The sequence below is a fragment of the Lepisma saccharinum genome, chromosome 8 (genome assembly GCF_977018435.1).
Source record: "Lepisma saccharinum chromosome 8, izLepSacc3.1, whole genome shotgun sequence".
NCBI lineage: Eukaryota > Metazoa > Arthropoda > Insecta > Zygentoma > Lepismatidae > Lepisma > Lepisma saccharinum.
This window is the reverse complement of record NC_139236.1, coordinates 18,936,631-18,958,574: the sequence shown is the minus strand read 5'-3', so window position 1 is coordinate 18,958,574 and position 21,944 is coordinate 18,936,631. Positions and strand designations below refer to the sequence as shown.

Sequence of the window (21,944 nt, the reverse complement as noted above, 5' to 3'; positions counted from 1 at the left end):
ACAATACTCATGTCAAAGATATCTGCCGCCTGTGCATTCAACCATGCATTAACACCGTCCTTGAGCTCCTTGTTGAGTTAGAGTTGTCTCTTTCAGTTGTATATAATAAAACTCTCACAATGTCTTGGCGTTTCTTTTATACCCAAACGGAAGTTACTTTCCGAATGACCCTCGTATTTATTTATTTCAAGTTTCATGTACGGCACTTGCGATGGCCATTTTATTCTAAAAACTGCAATAGATAACAAACAAAAACAAGTCAAGATGGTGTTAGGTAAAAACAAGAAAAGTAAATAAAAAAACATGACAAGACAATAGAGAGGAAACAAACAAAAGATCTACAGATTTAGTGTTACTGACGATAGGCTGGGGAGAATATGTCAATGTTTGCGGGCAGTTTATTACAGAACTGGGGCAGCCTGTGGAACACAGAGCACTGTATAAGAGAAATCCTAGTGGTAGGCTTGAGTCACTTCTTCTGTTTTGCCTTACAGCAATCTTTACTTTCTTGCGACAGCAGCAAGAAATAGACGCTACCTAGAGTATTACCAAGTTTCGCTGCATGAGCACGACAAGAGGCAACCTTGGAAGGCAAAAGTTCCACGCGACTCGACACTCTCACCACCGGACTCACCTCGCCAGGAAAAGAGCACAGAAAGAAATGTACGTGTTCCTCATATATATGATAATCTTGAGTTCCCATTCCTGGACCAAGTCAAGGAAGAGATTACCACCACGGCGAGGAACAAAATAGGAACCCATTCCCCCAATCCTACGGTGTAGCAGATCTGGACGTATAATCCACACAAACCTCCACAGCTTCGGCAGTACATTCGGACAGAGGTCCATTACAGAACAGGTCAAGAAATGCCACCACCGCTGCTGTTCTGTTCGCTTACATTTAGACGAAAGCTTTGTCTTAGAATTTTTCTCAACATTTACGCCATGGCTAAAATGCTACCGTGTACATTGAAAAATCTTATGACATATTTCATAGGGTGACCAGACACACACATTCAAAAAAGAGGACAGAGCATGGCGAAAAAGGAGGACAAAGCCATAAAAAAGAGGACACCGCAAAAAATGGCAAAACATTTGCCATTACTCATAACTTAATCAATATAAATATCTTACTAACATTTTGCTCACAGATACTTTTCAGATGATCTCTTTCAATAACTTCCTCTTACCTTTAAGTAAAGAAACAATCTTCTAATCTGTTATTTAACAAATGACAAAGAATATCTAGAATTTGAAGCACAGAATTTTACTCCTTTTCTAATTCCTGGATATTAGAATGTAATATACCAACAAGTGAATGCAAATGTAACAAGTAAGATTCGCTCTAACTTATTTCCAAAAACAGAATTAAAATTTTGGGTAGTTTAGATTGGGTAGAGAAATATGATTTTAATGCCACGAACATTTCTAGCTCTCTTCCAACAGCAGGGGAAAGTGACAGCCACCGTACACTTTATCTCACATTCGTTTCTTCCATCCTTTAAAACCTGGATATTTTCTGCCAAGATCATTGTTGAATTTACACTTTCGCTTAATTATTTCATGAAAGAAAATATTACTTAATAATCAAAATTCTCCCTACGCGTTTCTGTATCGCGTATGCATGACTCGAAAAGGAACTGGCAGACCCCCGTGACGGAGTGGTTAGCACACTGCGCCACAACGCCAACGGTCCAGTATTCGAATCCCGACCTGGGCATGGGTGTTCTTTGTGAGTGCCCCTTCATTAAAATCATCATATCATCGTTCATCCTCATCTTCGCGATTAGCTAAAAGTGGCAGAAAAGCGAAGTAAAATAAACCAAATCAATCATTCGAAAAGGAACTGAACAGAATACGTGCGTTCCAGCCGTTTCAGAAGGCGAAGCAACGAGTTAGAATAATACTAATGACTAGGGTGCGGAATTTTGCCTATTTGCCTTTTATATTCCTTTGTAGTAAAACATAGGCTGTAATGTCTAAAGTTCGTTTCATGGTGTTTCTAGTCCGAAAACGCATTTTAATAGGCCTATAAATTCTTATTTTGCTCTATCGTGCCAAAAAATGGCTCTTCTGCAATTTTTGCATACTTCAGCTTCTTTTAAGTTTCTTTGGCTTTCCCTATATTGAAAGATGGAAGGCTTTTTTTATGTTGCACTGACTGAAATCTGGTATTCGACAGATTTGAGGCTCTCAATTGGAACATTGTTTAAAATATTTTTTTCTTACAATGGTGCAAATTGTTTTTTCATCAATTGTTTAAATTTGCACATTCGTTAGAACAAGCTATTTTTGTGAGAATTACTTTAATTGACGATTCCCCGCAAATGAGAATTTCGATTATAGTTTGTTAATCGTTATCCCACTTTTATAATGAACTGAAGTGCCAATACAGTATAATTGTGCATTGTAAATATAAAATTGAAATAAGTTCACCTTCATTGTCTGTTTTAATGTCTTTTTCAAATTTCAGGGTGCCTATTTTCGTACCTTCCCTAATTTATAGTGTCTTTTTAAGTGCCTATTTTCATAATGTTGGTGCTTATTTCAGATGTTTTTAGTGCCTATAAATCCGCACCCTAATAATCACTCAGTTAGAAAAGTGATCGTGTTCAGCTCACAGATGCTATTTGAGCATTGCTCGAACACTTAACTCATCCCAAGTGATATGCCTTAAATGATGATCGTTATGTGTGGAAGCATTCTGTATGCAGCACATTTGCTATGGTCGATGCCATACTTTTTCCAGAAAAGGAGGACATTTACAGAATTCTAAAAAACCCGCCCGGACGCCGGACAGACACCTAAAAAGGAGGACATGTCCGGATAAAAGAGGACGTCTGGTCATCCTAATATTTCATGGCATTTCTCAAGGATAGAACCGGCTGTATTTCCGTAGCATTTTTCGTAGCATGACCAATCAGAAGCGACCTCTAGGTCACGAGTTCAGATATAATGACGGCAGCGTGAGATGTAAACACTGTATCACTTCACATTTTTTAAACACGATAACTATTCAACGGAGAGGAGTAAATGTTCCCTATTAAATGATTCTAGGTATAAATCAATGGTGCTGCATAAATACATGCTCTATATATGTTTACTGTACACACATGGAATAATATTTTAGTTATTTCAATTGTAAACAACGTGAACTGATCATAGATAGTGTAACTCGACGTGCTTTTCGTGCTGTAGGTCGCAAAAGTTTACCGAAATTTTACATGAAATGTGTGCGTGTAAGGTACCATCTGCTATAAGATTTTTGGAAGCCTTTACGTAGCATTTATGCTAGCAAAAATTTTAAGGAAATGCTTTCGTCTAAAGCATTCTTCCTATGACTGCCCAAAGACTTGAAACGAATCAAACTCTGCAGGCATCGCTGTTGACGGTGCAACACTTCCGATTTTTCTTCGTTTCGACGCCATGCATTCGCTTCTCGCGAAAAATTATATCAAGCGTCCATTGTTTTTTGTCACCCCCATCAACATCGCACTTTTAGGAGAACTAACGCAGAGCTCCTGTGCGAATGTTTGTATTTCGTTACTTTATTCCACCTTCCTGACACTTTCTGGCTAATCGCGACGAAGAGGATGAGAATGAATAGACGAATTTATACTCACAAGAACACCCATGCCGGGACCAGGACTCGAATGCGGGAACTTAGGTGGCGATATAAGAAAATCTAAATTACGCGTTCGGCTTCAAGCGGGGTCCATAGCATCTGATGAGAGTGTCGAAATGGCGAGACGAGAGAGATATTCAGGGAAAACTTTGTTTTTTGAGGTCTCCTATACTGCTCGCATTTCCAGCTGGCGGCTGGAAAACAACGAATCAGCAATCAGTTAAATTCTCTTCGACTGACATCGGGCATTTTCCTATCACAAGGTATCGAAAGTTGCTGGCGGGGCGAAACAAATGAGCGTCGGATACACACAATGTTCCCAAACGTACTGTAAAACGGGAGAGAGAGGGAGAAAGAGTTGATCAGCGACGTTACAGGATAAAAATTGTACAATAGTACACAATGCACGGAAAATTAGTACACAAAACACCCAAACATTGTACAAACAAGCTAATAAAAACATCTGACAAAAAGAGACGAACGCTTGGCAACGTTGTAACGGGAGAGCGATGTCACCCCTACAGCTTTTACTTCGCAACTAAGGTTGTTGACACTCATCGAGGCGCACGCCTCCGAAGACGATTGGTGGACAGTTAGAGATATGTGGCAAAAAGTAGGTCAACCGCCAGTTGAGATCGCGATCAGTGTAGTGTTGAAACGAGACGTTATTATGAAAACTTGTTTGCTAGTGGCTTCTACACGCTGTCATACTTCGTACAGTGACACGTTGTGTATATCTCCAGGCGAGACAGAGGCGAGAACGAGGCGGATATTTATATTTAGGAGACGAGACCGAGAAACGAAATAGGAGTTTACAATTCGACACCACAACACTGCAAACTCCCGTCTCTAAAGGGTGAGGGTCTACGCTGAATGAGATAACAAGGACTTCGTTCTTATTTTTAGTTTTTGTTTGTAGACATTGAATCTACAGTTTTAAAGTGGGATCCGAAGTACTATCTACCTCCACCGGGTATCGAATCCGGGACACCTTGATTAGAAGGCGACGAGTTTCTGCATTAAGTTAATTTTATGCACAGTAAGGCTAATCGGGACTGGATCTACAGTTTAAAGTGGGATCCGAACCACTCTGTGCCTCCACCTGGTATCGAACTCGGAACCCCTTGATTACAAGGGAACGACGCTATGGGGGAGGCCCTAGAAGGTGACGAGGTCACCATTACGTCATCGAGGAAGTCTGTAACAAGAAGGATATATAACATGGTTACGTCGCATATCGTGTAACGAAGTCCATTTGTACTTTGATTTAAAAAATGATTTCGTGGAAATTCTCCACAAAAAATCCTAGTGTGCATGAGTGTTGATAATAACATAGTTTATTACATTTACGTGAATATTGTCAAGTAGTTACGTGATCTTCTTTTAGGAGAAATGGGGGCTATCAAAAATGTCTCATATACTCCTGGCTTCTGGGCTCTAATCAAGGGTAAATTCCAAATTCGTTACGGAAAGTCTGGTTCTCACGGGAACTCGAACTCGGAACCTTACGCACCAAAGGTGAGATGAAGCCAACCCCTCGGCCTGACTGCATAAAGCGGAACTAAACGGAACGGCACTTGGATGGTTGGGGGAGAGAATATATACATTGGAACAGTATCGGATAGAATCGTGATTGATCCATCATCGACCGTTTCGTTTCCATGGACAACCACCTTGTTTGCGATTAACGGCCCTTTCTGGTTCATCATCCTTTATCCGATTCGGCGGGGCGGGTCTTGACCCTGTCATCAAGCGGCTCCTGCAACGGGGAAACGATTCTTCCTCCTGGAAAGGCCAAAGGGTCAAGCTCGTCTGCCGCAAGGGAAAACGTTTCCCGGAAGAATCTTACCCTACCCAAAAGGGGCAATTGGTCTAAATGGCCGAAGAATGTGCTAAGAATAGTGAAGAAAGAGGAACGCGTACCGTCATATGGTATATTGTAACAAGAACCTGAATATCTATACACAGTGAACAACCTTAACAAAGGTAAAGGTAAAGTGCCCCGTGCATATAGCACCGTGCTATGAAAGCACATTTAGGGGATGTGGAGTTAGGGCTCCACACCAGTGGCGTCGCGTGCGGTTCACATACGGGTGTTCACAATAATTTTTTTATACTGAATGGAGATTTACTCCTCTCCCTTGTAACTTCATCTTCAATTCAAAAAGTAGGAATAACAGTTCAACTTATTTTCAACTATTTCCCACAAAAATCATGCTATATTTGAAGTAATACATTTTTTTATTCAATTAACACCCTTTTAATTACGCAATTTACAATTAGTAATGGTTAGTGCAACCTAATTAGTATAACATGCAATCTCAGGTATGTACAATGCAAGACTACCATACTTCGTAATCTACTTTCTATTACACCGACCATATGTTAACCAACCACATTCACAGCATTGAAAGCACGTGCATCGTTAGCGGGACAGAGGGGAGGACGCGTCCAGTCCAGAAAAAAAAATATTTTGTATGTAAGATATTTGGGAATTATACAGAATGACCTCGCCCCGCCCACAATAACTCGGTTGGGATGCTTATGATCAATGTGACATTCCACATGTTCCTTCTTCCCTCGTGTTTCGTATTTTCCCTCCTAGCATCATTTTGCCATGGTTCAGAGAGATTGATTTTTGACCATTTAATGCAAGGGTTCTTAAATTTCTTTGCTTCACGGGGCCCTTAGAGTTTCAAGATTTTTCCGCGACGCCCAGAATGTAGCCCTCTCTAACACTTGCATCAGTCAGTTACTTGTAAGATTGCATGCCTTAAGTTAAAAATTAAACACGTATTTCAAATTCAGAAACATTTCATATGTAAAAATGTACTAAATAAGCACATATTTGAAACATCCATAGCACTGACTAACAATTCAGTGAAAATATTGGAACATTTCGCAGCGCCCCTGCGCCCCTCAGGATGCCGCGGCACACTCTTATTATTAACATATTTACCCGTCGTTGCCTTCTAATCGAGGGGTCCTCGGTTCGATACCCGTGGAGGAACTTAGTTATTCGAATCCCACTTAAAACTGTAGGTCCAGTCCCGATTAGTCTTACTGAGCATAAATTGGACTTAAAACACCAAAAAAATCAATCAAACATATTTACCATCCTTGATCTTATGCATTGCACGAAACTAATCGTTCCAGAGGCAGTCTTTTTGTATAGCTATGTGCAAATGGTAACAAACGCCCAGAATGTGTCCTTTGCCCATCCATGCTTCGAGTGAATTGTTCAATTACAAGAACTGTCCGATGAAAAAATAATAACAATTCTCTTTTAGATATATTAAAATATTTTTTAAATGTATCTATTACAAACAAGACTACTTACTGATTTGTCCGAATAAGTGGCCAAAGAACACACTCTAAATATGCACTTTCAATTATACATTTGCACATGAACTCCCTCCTGAAGGATAACCGGCCGAAGCCTATAATTGAGCTCTAGATATTACACAGAAAAAAATAAAATTCTCACTGTGGGTCGAGTAATTGAACGCCACACACCGACGCACAATGCACTTAATAATGATATCAAGAGAAACTAAATTCTACATTATGCTGGCACTTACCTTTATAGAGGATACAGTTCCTTTAGTAATTTCTGTTGCAACCACTGTGGTGAATTTTACTTGTATTCTACCTCTTGTACAATGTAGAGGTCCGGCTGGTGAGGGCCCATCCTTTTTACTTCAGTTCGTTCTGCTTCGCTCATTCGCGAAAATGGTGTACAAAACACAACATTACACTACACGCACACACACGGCAGAACACACACACACACACGCACGCACGTCTAAAAGCCCATGCACATAGGTCACCCAACCCCTTGCCAATAAAAATGGCGCTCGCCAACAGTCGACACCACTCTAACCGCGTTTTGTCGGTTGCCGCCAAAGAGCATAGGCCTTTTTATTGCCCCGCAAAAGGAAGGGAACTTGACCTTTCCAAAAATAACGTGTCCCTTGCAGGTCTCCCACAGCAACAGTGTTGCCAACAACTGAAACGCAGAAGTTGCTAAATCTTCAACATGCGCTAAAAGTTGCTGAATCAAATTTACTGATGAAAAATGCAAAATATATTTTTAAAAAGTGCTGTAAAGAACAACTTACATCAGGTTTATTCCAACCAATAAATTAAATTTCAATGTTTGTGCGTTTATATGTACACTAAAAAAAATACTTAATTTCAAATGAGAATTTATGCATATTTCATTTTAACTTTCTAACTTCAAAGAAGAAAATATTATGTGTAGCAAAAATGCATCTCTAGTATTCTGAAAGTTATATTTTGTTCTTCACACAATAAGCATATTCCAATAACGTAGAGAATAGTAAAAATAATTTACTAACATCAATTAAATTTTTTTACGGTAACAGCTATTTAGGCCTAGGACTCCATACTATTCTGAGTATAGTTACCAGAAAAATGCGCGTTCAATTGATGTAAATGTAGTCGGCACTTTCCTTTGCAATTTAATTCGGTGAGAGTTCTTTTTTTTTTTGCATTAAAAACGTCGATTACTAAATAAAAGTTGCATAGTCTGAATGGCCCTTAGACGCACATGCGCAAATCATATAAACCTTGAAAGATATGTAACTCCTGCAGACTAGTTTCTAAAGAAAAGTCGCTCGTCACTATTCCGTGAACTTTAGCGCCCACTGGAATTTAAAATCCGCCAGGTTTAGCGACTTCACACTAAAGTTTGCAACTATGTAGTGCAGACCGTCTCGAGTCCCCCTAGGCATGCCTTGTATATGCTGCACTCTGGTGCCGAATGCAAGAAGTATTGCCGCTTGAATCCGGGCTCCCAGCACCATATGTTCGCACAGACCAGTGAACACTTCCGCGGTATAGTGGCCAACAGCCCGTTAGCTGCCAGTTCACAACACACAACACAGCAATTGTGTTCATCGCAACCGTGCAACACAGGAGTCAGTGTTACCAACTATCTAAAAAAGTTATCAGACGTGAAAGACGTCAACTCCGAGTAAATTGTGTGTATATATTCGAACATCAAAAAAGTATTTTTTTCAATTAAATATATGTGTGTGTGTGTGTGTGCATTTAATATGTACGTAATTTAAAACATATACATGAGTGTTCACGTGCTCATGCGAACATTATCACGCGACGCGCCTGCTCCACACACATTCTCGATCTCGGCGATTTTTGAGGTGGTGTGATCAGCCTTTACTCCCCAGGGTTGCCTCCAGGTACCCATTGATTTGAGGGATCAGGGTGAGCCCCAAAGCTGCTTTTAGCGGGGACAAGGCTGGCAAAATTCCAACCTTAGATCACCCAGCCGGGAATCGAACAAGGGCCTCCCGCGTGGCAGTCAGACGCCCTACCGACTAGACCACCGGAACAGGGCACTATAATAGACATTAACATAATAGCAAGGAGATCGAAGCAGTGGTTTATCCACACACCCCAACACCCCCCCAAATTCCCTCAACACCCCTTCATTTTTGGTTCTAAATTTATACTTACGTCCCCCTAAATACGAACTTACACCCCTCCAATGGATAAACCCCTGGATCAAAGTAATGGTATTTAAGAATGGATATGCATTGGTAGGAATGAGCAATAGCAATACGGGTGTACAGCGTCTCTCAAAAGTTTAAGGGCAACAACATTTTGAACTAGGCAACCCAATTTACACAAGGCGTTGGTGGGTTGCGTGTAGTTAGGCTCAATTTCAGGGTTGCCACATGCACAATAGATACGCGAAAGGAATAAAAACAAGTAATATTGTATAAAATTATTAAAAATATCACTATTATATCGCAAGTGACAAAATTCTTTCTGAAAGAATAAAAATAGGTTTTCTAGTATTTCATCGCTGATGAGTCTACAGAAAGGAAAAGAGGTGAGAGAAAACGAAAGGTGACAAAGGAGAGGAGAAAGAGAAAGCGAAAGGAGAAGAGGAAAAGTAGAGGAAAGAAGAAAGAAAGGATAGATGAGGAGACGAGATGTAGTGAGGAGAATGGAAAATGGAGCAAAGAAGAGAGAAGAGGAGACGAGAAGAGGGGAGTGGAGAGTAAAGTAAAGGAGAGAAAAAGAGAAGAACGAAAGGAAGAGGAGAAAAGTGCAGTTTAGTCGGAAATCTAAGACAGGAGAGGAGATACGAGGAGTGGAGATGAGTGGGATGGAGATAAGATGCGAGAAAAGTAGGGAAGGCGATATGAGATAAAAGCAGAGCGAGCAGAAGGAGGGGAGAAGAGAAGAACAGAAGGGACTGAAGAGAAGAGGTAGTTGCAGAAAATATCGTCTCAGCGTCAAGAATTGATGCATTGGTCAAATTATCGACATGAAACATTCAATAACATTTTGAAATGTATTGGAGAATGTATTAGATCGGTTCGAAATGCCTTTTGGTTTAGTTCAGAGCAAGGTAAAATCTTCCATGTAAGATCTTTGATTTTACCTGCGATTATACCATTAAAACATGAATGTAATTTGAATATTATCCAATTTTTGTCCACTTCTCGCTTCGTTGGAATGGAGATTTTGTAATTTCATATTTCCCCTCCCCCATCGTTAATTCCAAACTGAATCATTCCGTTTCACACGGCGTGGACAATGAACACAATGGGATAGGTCTAAAACTTACGAAAATTTTCTGCCACCGGAAGGGTTTGGACCTACGACCATCAGCTTGACAGTCCTGAACGGTAAACACTACCCTACAAGCATTCGCTCCTGAAAGTAAGTAGAAGGAGCTGACCAATGTGAAATGTAGATGCAACTCTCCTCCTACATGTAATGTGCAAACAATACTTGTTTGTAACAAAGAAAACGAAGGCAGTACGACTCGGCGAAAACATTTAATGGAGAATTGCACATGATGAAAACTTTTCATTCGATATTTGCGGAGCTATCCTTGCATTGAACTTGAGTGGGAAAAGGGGTAAAATTAGTATGTCCTGAATTGCCACAAATATAAATAGTTATTTCATTAATATTTGTCAATGTCTTTAAGGCAGTACACAATTATCGTTAGAGTATCGTAATTCACGATCTTATACATGAAAATATCTCTTTGAATGTGTGTCAATTAATTTATTTCTTTATTTTTTATAAATTCCATATGCAGAACAATGTAGCCACTATACACTATTATTACAAATAATGTTACCATGCTCTCCACACCTAGTATGGAGAATCGAACCTGGGACCGCTAGCAGCTCAATCGAGAACTCTAACCACTACACCACGCCCTTACCTTCGATTGAAACAACAATTTTTAAGTATTCTGTCCCTCCAATATTGTAAATGTCGTTGGGTATACATGTACGTAGTTGAACATCTACTTTAATTTTGAATTGATTTCTTGTAGTATAAGAGATATCTTAGAGAAATAATTTTTGAAGTGATGAAGAAAAACGTAAATATTGCTAGTTGCGAAAATGCGAGTAATTTCTTCTAACTTATTGAAATAACTATTTATATTTGTGGCAATTCAGGACATACTAATTTTACCCCTTTTCCCACTCAAGTTCAATGCAAGGATAGCTCCGCAAATATCGAATGAAAAGTTTTCATCATGTGCAATTCTCCATTAAATGTTTTCGCCGAGTCGTACTGCCTTCGTTTTCTTTGTTACAAACAAGTATTGTTTGCACATTACATGTAGGAGGAGAGTTGCATCTACATTTCACATTGGTCAGCTCCTTCTACTTACTTTCAGGAGCGAATGCTTGTAGGGTAGTGTTTACCGTTCAGGACTGTCAAGCTGATGGTCGTAGGTCCAAACCCTTCCGGTGGCAGAAAATTTTCGTAAGTTTTAGACCTATCCCATTGTGTTCATTGTCCACGCCGTGTGAAACGGAATGATTCAGTTTGGAATTAACGATGGGGGAGGGGAAATATGAAATTACAAAATCTCCATTCCAACGAAGCGAGAAGTGGACAAAAATTGGATAATATTCAAATTACATTCATGTTTTAATGGTATAATCGCAGGTAAAATCAAAGATCTTACATGGAAGATTTTACCTTGCTCTGAACTAAACCAAAAGGCATTTCGAACCGATCTAATACATTCTCCAATACATTTCAAAATGTTATTGAATGTTTCATGTCGATAATTTGACCAATGCATCAATTCTTGACGCTGAGACGATATTTTCTGCAACTACCTCTTCTCTTCAGTCCCTTCTGTTCTTCTCTTCTCCCCTCCTTCTGCTCGCTCTGCTTTTATCTCATATCGCCTTCCCTACTTTTCTCGCATCTTATCTCCATCCCACTCATCTCCACTCCTCGTATCTCCTCTCCTGTCTTAGATTTCCGACTAAACTGCACTTTTCTCCTCTTCCTTTCGTTCTTCTCTTTTTCTCTCCTTTACTTTACTCTCCACTCCCCTCTTCTCGTCTCCTCTTCTCTCTTCTTTGCTCCATTTTCCATTCTCCTCACTACATCTCGTCTCCTCATCTATCCTTTCTTTCTTCTTTCCTCTACTTTTCCTCTTCTCCTTTCGCTTTCTCTTTCTCCTCTCCTTTGTCACCTTTCGTTTTCTCTCACCTCTTTTCCTTTCTGTAGACTCATCAGCGATGAAATACTAGAAAACCTATTTTTATTCTTTCAGAAAGAATTTTGTCACTTGCGATATAATAGTGATATTTTTAATAATTTTATACAATATTACTTGTTTTTATTCCTTTCGCGTATCTATTGTGCATGTGGCAACCCTGAAATTGAGCCTAACTCTAAACGCAACCCACCAACGTCTTGTGTAAATTGGGTTGCCTAGTTCAAAATGTCGTTGTCCTAAAACTTTTGAGAGACACTGTACAAATGTGAGGTAAAATATAGATCAGGATTGGCCTGGTTCAGACTGGAGGATGGATACGAATAAAACGCACTGGGAGGACGGAAGCGCAGAATACTCGTTATGCAGTAAAGAGACGAAACTCCACACTCTACTCCAGAACAATCAGACAGTCGGAGGAAGAGCATTTATTAATGGATTGCAAATAAATGAATCAAAATTGGAGAGAGACCTAGACGCAACTGAGGAATCTGTGAACTTTCGTACATTATGTCTGGACGAAGAGAGTAAAGTAGCTAAGAGAGGAGAATGAAAATGCGTGAAAGGGGGCAATTAAAACTTTTAGGAATGAACAAGCTAAGGAAATATTGGAATTGTAGTGACAGTCAGGGAAGTGAGGAAAATTAAAGACGGTAGTTGTGAACTCGTACTCGAAAAGCAAAGAGGCTAAGAAGACAAAAAAAAAAAGGAGGGAATATGGGGAAACGCACTTTTCTTGTACAGTGTGTACGGAAACCTTTGAATAAAATTATTTGTTCAAAATTTAACACTTTTACAATTGATAACCTGTAACTTTGTAATATGGTAACAACAGAATCCAATCGACACCAACTGATGACTCAGAAACTACTGGAGATAAAAAAATATAAGGAACTAAAAGATCTGTAACATAAATATTCTCGATAGGTACGTACGTACGTCTATATGTGGAAGCTAAACAATCGAAAGTCAACAATCGGTGGTGCATCATTTCGCCGATAAGAATGTTTTGCTGCCTGTATGCTGACAACACAACATAACATTCGATCTCATCTGTGACGTTTATTCCTGTCGTGAAATGGTGATGTGTGGCAGTGTTGCAAGGGTCACATATATTCTGCAAAAAATGACAAATTACTAACGTATGATGCAAAATGTAGCGAAGAACGTGTCCAGAGACCCAACGGGAAGTACACCTAGGATGCGAATAACGTTAGAAAAGCAAATGACGTATGCAAAGGGAAGTGGGAAATAAACGAAACCTTGCCTGCAGTGTGTCCAAAGGGGGAGGAAGCTGGATAGCCTTGGATAGCCTTGTTTCTTGCATACTTTAAATTTGTTATGTTAGCTTTTTACTATCAACGTGCACTTGTTTATTAGCAATGCACTATTCTTTCGATTGCACGATGAAATATGGAAATGTATACTCATTTTCAAACACCCAAAACACATTCCATTTATGTCCTCTATTGGACATCAAGTTTTGGACAAGTTCTAGTTATCTATTGGATATCCATTATGGATATTCAAGATGGATTTACTTGGATATTTGTGTTGTATGGGATATTGGGTTGCACCAACGACAAAAATGGTACTGAGAGAAGTTGTTTGTTTTGATTTCCTCCATACGTTTCTGTTCAGCACCATTTTAATGACACCTTGACAGTGTGTGAATGTGTGTGCGTATTGGACGCTTCAGGGGTCTGTTCGAGAGAACAATCGAACCATTCGATGCCTCTTGTTTACGCACAAAATACATCAGATACAAGGATGATATTTCATACACAGAAGTTACTGCATAATGGAATATTTTAATCCCTATCAATTTCTCTGTTTGTTCTCTTTCGCATGGTTCTCTGGACTCCCCGATGGCGCAGTGATATCGTCGTCGCCTTGTAATCAAGGGGTCCGTGTTCGATACCCGGTGGAGGCACAAGTGGTTCGGATCCAACTTTAATCTGTAGGTCCAGTCCCGATTAGCCTTATTGTGCATAAAGAGACTTAAAACACAAAATAAAAATTGAAAAAATCGCATGGTTTTCTGGATATTAAAATCTCAAACGACGCTTTTTACATCTTTTCAGGTGAAAAGCCACGATAAAGATAGATGATGCAGGAACAAATACAATCAAACGTCCGTGTGCTGGAGGAACACGAGCCCCTGTCGGTAGCAAGTTGATCTTCCAACACTCGCAGTCGCAGTTACCGAGACTTGCAGACTTTTTTTTATCGCGTCTGGTGTGTGGGTCCAGTTGACGTAGCAGTGGGTTCAAACAGTACATCCTTTTGCCACCAGATGGCTTTCAAACACTGGTGATTTTACATCTCTTATGCCATCTGATGGTTAAACTTAGAAGTTTCTTATGGAAACAGATCTTGCTTTTCCTCACATCTGAAGAAGAAAAACAGGATGTCGACTCTTCGTTTGATGTCTTCTACGGAGCGGAGTGAAACAACAGTTGATTGTCATGAAAAAAGATTTCTCGGCCCAGATATCGGAGGGGAAGGGGGCAGTTCGGTTATTTATGCCTGACCTTGTGCCGTTGAGCGCGAAATTCAAAGAGCAGCCTCTACTATCTTCCAGCCCGAGCAGACTACCGCCCAGCCTCCACGTTTCAACTCTCAGTAATATCCATATAGTAATATCCACAAGATCCGCTTGTAATTGTTTACATATTTGAGATGGATATTCCATGGATAACGAAGTTACCAACGGGGCAAAGTTGGGCAAAAACAAACAAATTACGAGGGATGATTGAAAAAAAAGGTTACAAAGCCTATTATGGCCTGTGTTAGACATAGCTGGAAGATCAACACACCTGATGATGGAGGGCACTCAACACTAGTCGTCGATGTAATCACCTATTTTGTTCAAGCACTTGTCACAACGGTAGATGAGGTTTTTCATACCGGTTACACAGAAATCCGCGTCAAGTTTTCGTAGCCACCGTGAGGCAGCTCTTTTGACACCATCACATGTCAGATACACATCACATCTCAGACACTGGTCTGAGACCTCCACGCTATGACAGGTGACGGCGGAACAGTGTGGGAGGGAGACCAGCAGTCGGTAGGTAAGCCAAGGCCCGCCAAGGTGCTGTAGAGCTATGGGGTTATGTTATGTTACATGTCAGATAATGGTGGCCAGCCAACCAAATGGTAGTCCCAGCTCAGCTGATATTAAGCGTAATGTTCTTCTTCTGTCCTCACGAATACACTCATCCACAAGAGCACAGTTCACGTCAGTGGGTGAGGTACTGGGCCTACCGCTGTGTCCAGGGTTGTCATTAACAATACTGGTCCGTTCTACTTTGAAGGCACGACACCACTTCGCTACATGTTGCCTTGAAATTGTCCCCTCCCCATACACCTCCACAATCTGCCTATGAATGTCAGCAGGTGTAGTGTTTTTGGCCCACAGGAACCGCACTACTTCCCTCACTTCTACTCTTGACCAATTTTCTAGACGAGTCACCATTTTAAATGTCCGCTTCTCGGGTATACATGGTCAGAATCCGAAGTCCTCAATCTCGTAACAAGACAAACATGTTATTAATTTACACATAAATTTTCGTTACGTTACAGTGAATAAAACAAAAGTTATATGCTTTTTAACCTTTTTTTCCGATCATTCCTCCTACGTGATTAGTTACAAATAAATATCAACTTTTAATGAACTATCATGCACTTTCAATTATTTTACGTATTAATAAATTGCAACATACGAATGGCATAGTAAGCCCTTAATGGCATAGTTATTGTCAATGAAAATGTGTTTAAGGCAGTATGTCAAATATTTTCTGCTAAATCTTGAGATGTACGAGTATATGTTTCCTCTAAAACAAATTATAGCTCTGATATTTCATTACTTACCTATTAAAAAAAATATACTAAACATTAATTTCTCTTCAAAATTGAATATCAGTCGGTTTTGGCCCTAAACCTCAACCATTTGCATTAGAGATGGCTAACAAAGGTACAGAACACAAAATGTAGCTTAAAATGTACTGAAAACAATGTTTTTCACCCCAGCTTTCTATCATTTTTCTTAGCTGAGTTATCATAATTATCGCAAGTGTCTGCAATGGTCAAAAATGCATCTAGTCATGAAACAAAAATGGCCGCCATTTTCAAACGAAGTCAAGTTTTAGGAAAATAATGCCTGTTTTGAACTACCCTTGCGTAGGGGTTACAACAACAACAACAACAACAAAATGATCGAGCGACCAGTGTTGGACCATTTGGTATGGATTGACCCTGACATTTTCCACAATGTCCAAAAAAGCGTAACATTTTCGTTAGGAGGATTAAAAAAAATATATATTCTTTGTAGAGAAAGAGCATGTCTTTGCAATAGTTTTCAACTTCAAGAACGTTTAGTTACATCAAGCTCACATGCTGAAAATTCAGATTTTCGTAACCTAGTTTTTCTACGACAAAAAATAGGCTATAACTATATTATTATTATTATTTGAGGTTTTTATAAAACATTTTGAGTGCTGATGTATTTTTTTCTGAAATCCTCATTATTTCATTGAGCTTTATGTAAAATGTCAATGGTTAAGGAGAAAAAAATAAAATATAAGGAAGGTTATCTTGTGCCGAGAGTCTCAAGAGTGACACACAACACAGATTTAATGACATTTTAAAGTACTGTAAAATTAAAACAGTTTGAGATTAAAAAAAAATATATCCGGGGTTTCTTTCAACCATAGGGGAAGGATGCACACAAGTCTCATCAAAATCTGAGATGGTGGGTGACAATCATGACCTCGTTGAAATGACGTGGAATGACCCGTATATGAATTCAGTACATCAACCCACATTTCCAGAGAAAAGAGAAACAACAATACCCTCGAGCCTGAAAGGACACAAATGAAGGAAGACTAAATCTCCTTTCGATAGTCAAAAGGTGGGCAAGACACTAACATGAAACTACTCGTCAAAGAAAACTACTAAAAAAACTTAATAAAAATGGAACTTACTTTTGTACAAATGCAGAAAGTTCCCAGTTTAACTGAAGACAAATTAATGGAAGGAACATTTATTGAACTTGTCATTAGAAAATCTATGTCAGGTACAGAATTTTATGTTATCATAAATGACAAGCGAAGAGAGGCTTCGAATAATTCAGTTCTTTCCTAGGGAACTATATAAGGATCTTAACATGTAACATCTAACTAAAGCCGTAAAAATCCTTGGATTAATTTACAGATTTACAGATATCACACATGTTTCTTTCTGCCCTCAAACTCATTTTTACAACGTGCGTTCCACCTATTCTTGAATATTGTTTATGTATTTGGTGAATGTTCTGTGATATCAATGTAAAGAAAACAGACAAAGTAGTATTTTTTTTCTCAGAATAGTCAAGCATAGATGTCCAGCCCTTGTAAATTTTTCCAAACATGAAATTCTATCCACTTTACAGATTAATGATCTTCCTCTTCGCCGTCAAGTGTCAGATCTGACATTTCTTTTCAGAATCACGAATGGACAACTTTTCACTGACGAATTCTTGCCACTTCTTCATATCCGGATCCCACGTACCAATAGCAAATGCTATAACTTATTCTACACAAGTCTCCAAGGTTATCCCTATAAGAAAGGTCACTTCTCTATAGGCTACAAACCAGGTTTTCAGAACGGTGTGCATCAAGCAGCTGAAGAATAATTAATATTTTTTATACGACTATAGTTATTGTTTTTATTATTGTGTTACATGTTCATATATGTATATATGTGTGTGTGTGTGTGTGTGTGCGTGCACGCGTGATTCTCATTTGTTAATTTCATATTTTCTCTGTTGATATCCTGATGTAAAATGGATTCTCGGTATTCAGAATTTTTTCAAATAAATAAAATAAAATAATTACAAAGTACCGTATAATCGTCGCCACCTGTTTTTCAGCCCAATTTTCTCAAGTGTAATGTTTCGACTATAATGCACAAGTCAATAGCAACTAATGTATTAATTATATTTTCAGATAGGAAAAATGTTCGCTAAACTCTGCCGAAGAAATAATGTGTTTCGATTGGCATCCTAATTTTGCAGCAAAGTCAGTTCACCTAGTAATACGAGTACATACTTTTAAAGTACTAGTAATACAGTCATAGTATATTTTCTTAAAAGCTGGAGAGCAGAAGGGGACGGGAATATTTTTTTGGGGGGGGATTCATATTTAATGCACTCCTTAATTTAAAAAAGCTAAAATAACTTTTATTTATGTGTTAGTCTTGCGTTCCTGGCACTGGAACTGTCATGAAAGTTGGAATGGCAGCATGATGGCACACTATTGTTAAAAGCACCACAGTAACTTGCGAGAAAAGACACATAGAGATTTGGATCAATACAGCTGAAAAACCTGTTACAATTAAGAATATTAACTATAAACACTGTTATTTTATTTTCTTTCATATTGTAACCAATTATGAAAATGAAGTGCTCTCCTGAAAAATGTTTAATTAACTATTGCATATGCCATTCAATAATGGTATTTGCTTAAGTTTATGTAAATTTACTTATCACGTTTTACAGAAATGTGACGTGTTGAAAAATTTTGAAATATATTTTTAATAGAACTCATAAATGACATTAAAAATTGCATTTCAAATTTGAACCAATCTCTAATGTTTCATTTTGCTCACTTGGGTAATACATTTCTAAGATTCCTAAGACCTTTGTGAATTTTAATTATAATTATAGAACTTACCTCCGATCTTCTTACTGCTGTTCTTAGTTCGTCAATTTTCGTCTCCAAATCAGGTCCGTTTTGATCGTTAGGGTCAATCTGGAATGAACAAGAAACTCTGGTCACAACTAATAATAAATCAGCAGAAAGTTAGTAGTTGGAAACGTTCAAAGTCAAAGTTTAGATTTCAGGCAAATTGTCTACCGCAATTAAGACCAAACTTCTGACACTTTACGTACGTAAAGTCGTGCAATTTAAGTGTATCTCTTCCTCACTAATGTATCTGTACTTTATTGTTTGTATCGATTGATTGATTGATTGATTTAGTTTATTTTACTTCGCGTTTTGTGCCTCTTGGCTAATTTGCGAAGATGGGGATGAGTGATGAAATGATGAAATTGATGAATGGACATTCACAAACAACCATACCCGACCGGGATTCGAACCCGGGACCCTTGGCGTCGCAGCGCGATGTGCTAACCACTCGGCCACAGGGCTTATTGTTTGTATCGTAAATGAAAGAAAACCTTATCATCTTCGTGATAGCGAAAAATGGTAATAAAACTGAAGTGTTAAAATAAACTTCCCCTCCCCAAGTAATTTTAATACATTTGTAGTAACAGTTTGGACGGCTAGTACCAATTTGTTGTTGAATAACAGAGGCCAATAACAATAAACTAATTGCTTCATTCTTTTTCAACGAGAATACTAAGTATCTGGGCTTGACTAGTGTTAATGGCCTCGTGGACAATGAGCGTTTTACAAGGGAGAACCATAAGAAGGAATATCCATGTGTATTTATACAAGTACAAGCTCACCACAAACCCGGTACATTATTATTAAACACAACCTTTTCATTGTTCAAATATTACTAAAATTATTAAAAATTAATTTCTGTGTGTGTTTTACTAATAAAATATTTTTAATGCAAATAACAAATTTAAAAAGTAAACAAAACAGGTGAAACCCAATTTTCAGATTGCTTGTCTATAAAAGACAAAATAAAATATATTTTAAGAGGAAAATGGAATATATTGCAGTTAAAATTACAGATTTTAATACAGAGAATTAGAGACAGTGAGAGAAAATTAAATTAATACAAGAATATGGATCATAAGAGAGGCAATCAAAGCAAGTTCGATTAGTGTTCAGGATTAAGCCTGTATTATCATATGTGCGTAGTAGCACCAGAAAGATCAGAAAGATGCCATTAAGGTTGAGCGACAAAGAAATCTGGAGGTTTTTGAGAAGTATTTTGCTGGTTTTGAAAAATATGAATGGAGAAATTTACAAATGCAAACCTTACAAGAATTCGCAAGGAAAAGTCTTCTTCACAGGAAAGAAAGAAGAAAGAATTAGTTCGTAAATACAAAGGGAATAGCAGATGTTAGGGAACAATGATTGCGAAATAGTACAGCTGATGATAGCCCAGCTAACTCTATGACTTTCAATGAACTAGAAGTTTATTGCTGTAACAACACCAGCCTTCCATCTGTCCTTAATTCAGGTAAGTCATATCCAATCTCCTCGCAATAATTCATGAACATATTTACTTCCCAAGTCTCTTTGATTCAATTATTATAATAATAGAGAGAGAAACCTTCCTGGAAGAGCAAAATAGACTCAAAATCATGCTAGTGGTAACCAGAAATTATCTTTGATAATCCTGTTACTTTTTAAGGTATTAGAGTTACAAGTTATTTGGTTGTCCTTTTCGAATATAATTTTAGTTATTGTGCAGCAGCGTTATCCATTACTGTTTATATCTAATATATTTCTAAATATTTAATTTAGTATCACTCTACTGCTCTCCTACATATGTGACATGTTATTTTTCATTTACCATTATTTAAAGGGAATTTATTTAAACTCTGTGTTAGTTCTTGGATTTGATTTAGTTTCACTTTTGAGATTTTTTCATTCTACAAAATAATACGCCAAAACCGTTTATTTATTATGCGGTTAAGATACATACGCGTAAGGCAAAGAGTTAATATTATTTAGTGTTATTTCTTACATAGGTAAAGTTACCCCTTGTGCATGCGAGTGTGCGATGAAGGTATATGAGGGTGTGATTATAACTTAATTGAGTTAAATTAGTTCAATAGTGTCTTATCTAACGATACATTGTATTTGTATGTTTCTGGATATCTTCCAAGATAATAGCCAGATGAGACATAAATTCTGTTGTCTACTCTCAGGTGTGGAGATATGGTTAAGCAGGAGTTGCACTGAGAGTTGTTCAAAAATATATTACATTGGACTAAAAAAAATATTACCTACTCAGGGAATTCATATAATCTTTTACCATACACCTTATTATTTTTTTTTGAACAATTTCCATTGACAGAAAAGTTTTACCAGGGTTGTTAAAGGTCCAGGAACCCATAAATTCTAATGGGTTCTATTGGGTTCCGTAACAGGACAGGAAATTTTTTCTTACACAATTTAAATACGGTCCAAGTTGCGTATTGTTTCATTGAAAAAAGGTCCCTGAACCGTATTTAAATTGATCCGAATAAAAAGGTTCCTATACCGTATTTAAATTCACCCGGAAAAAGGTTCATGGACCGTATATAAATTCATCCGGAGAAAAGGTTCCTTTACCGTATTTAAATTCATCTGCCAAAAAGGTTACTCTCCCGTATTTAAATTTATCTGGAAAAAATATTCCTGTGCCAAATTGAAATACTTTACAGACCAAAACGTTCTTTACGGCCCAGAAACAATTTACGCTTTCTGATATTCTCTCCTGGACCGGAATTTAATTCATTTAAAATTCCTGGACCCCTAAAAAACCCAGTCCTTTTCTCTTGCGTGAGTTTTAAAATCTATTTTATGGATAAATACATTACATTGTTGATTATATCATTTTTGTATGAGATTCAAATATCTTTTACTCAACAAGGAGATGCTAATGTGCAAAAATTTCTTTCGAGATACATGATAAGGCTGATTGATATATCCCCAAGGACATAACAAGACGCTACATTGAATTTTGCGCAGTGCTCTCTTTAAGTAAAGATTTCTCATCAACCAGTACTACAATCTTCACAGAACCTTTCTTTTTTAGGAATCATAACCT

At 38.1% G+C, this 21,944-nt stretch overlaps 1 protein-coding gene across 1 annotated transcript in view; it reads right to left on the bottom strand.

Moving 5' to 3' along the window:
* Positions 1–21,944, bottom strand: part of nwk (FCH and double SH3 domains nervous wreck) — a 431,276-nt gene that overhangs the window by 96,184 nt on the left and 313,148 nt on the right. Inside the window, exon 11 of the mRNA XM_083126323.1 lies at positions 18,827–18,958. Coding sequence (XP_082982449.1) covers positions 18,827–18,958 — 132 coding nt within the window. The remainder of the gene's footprint in view (positions 1–18,826; positions 18,959–21,944) is intronic.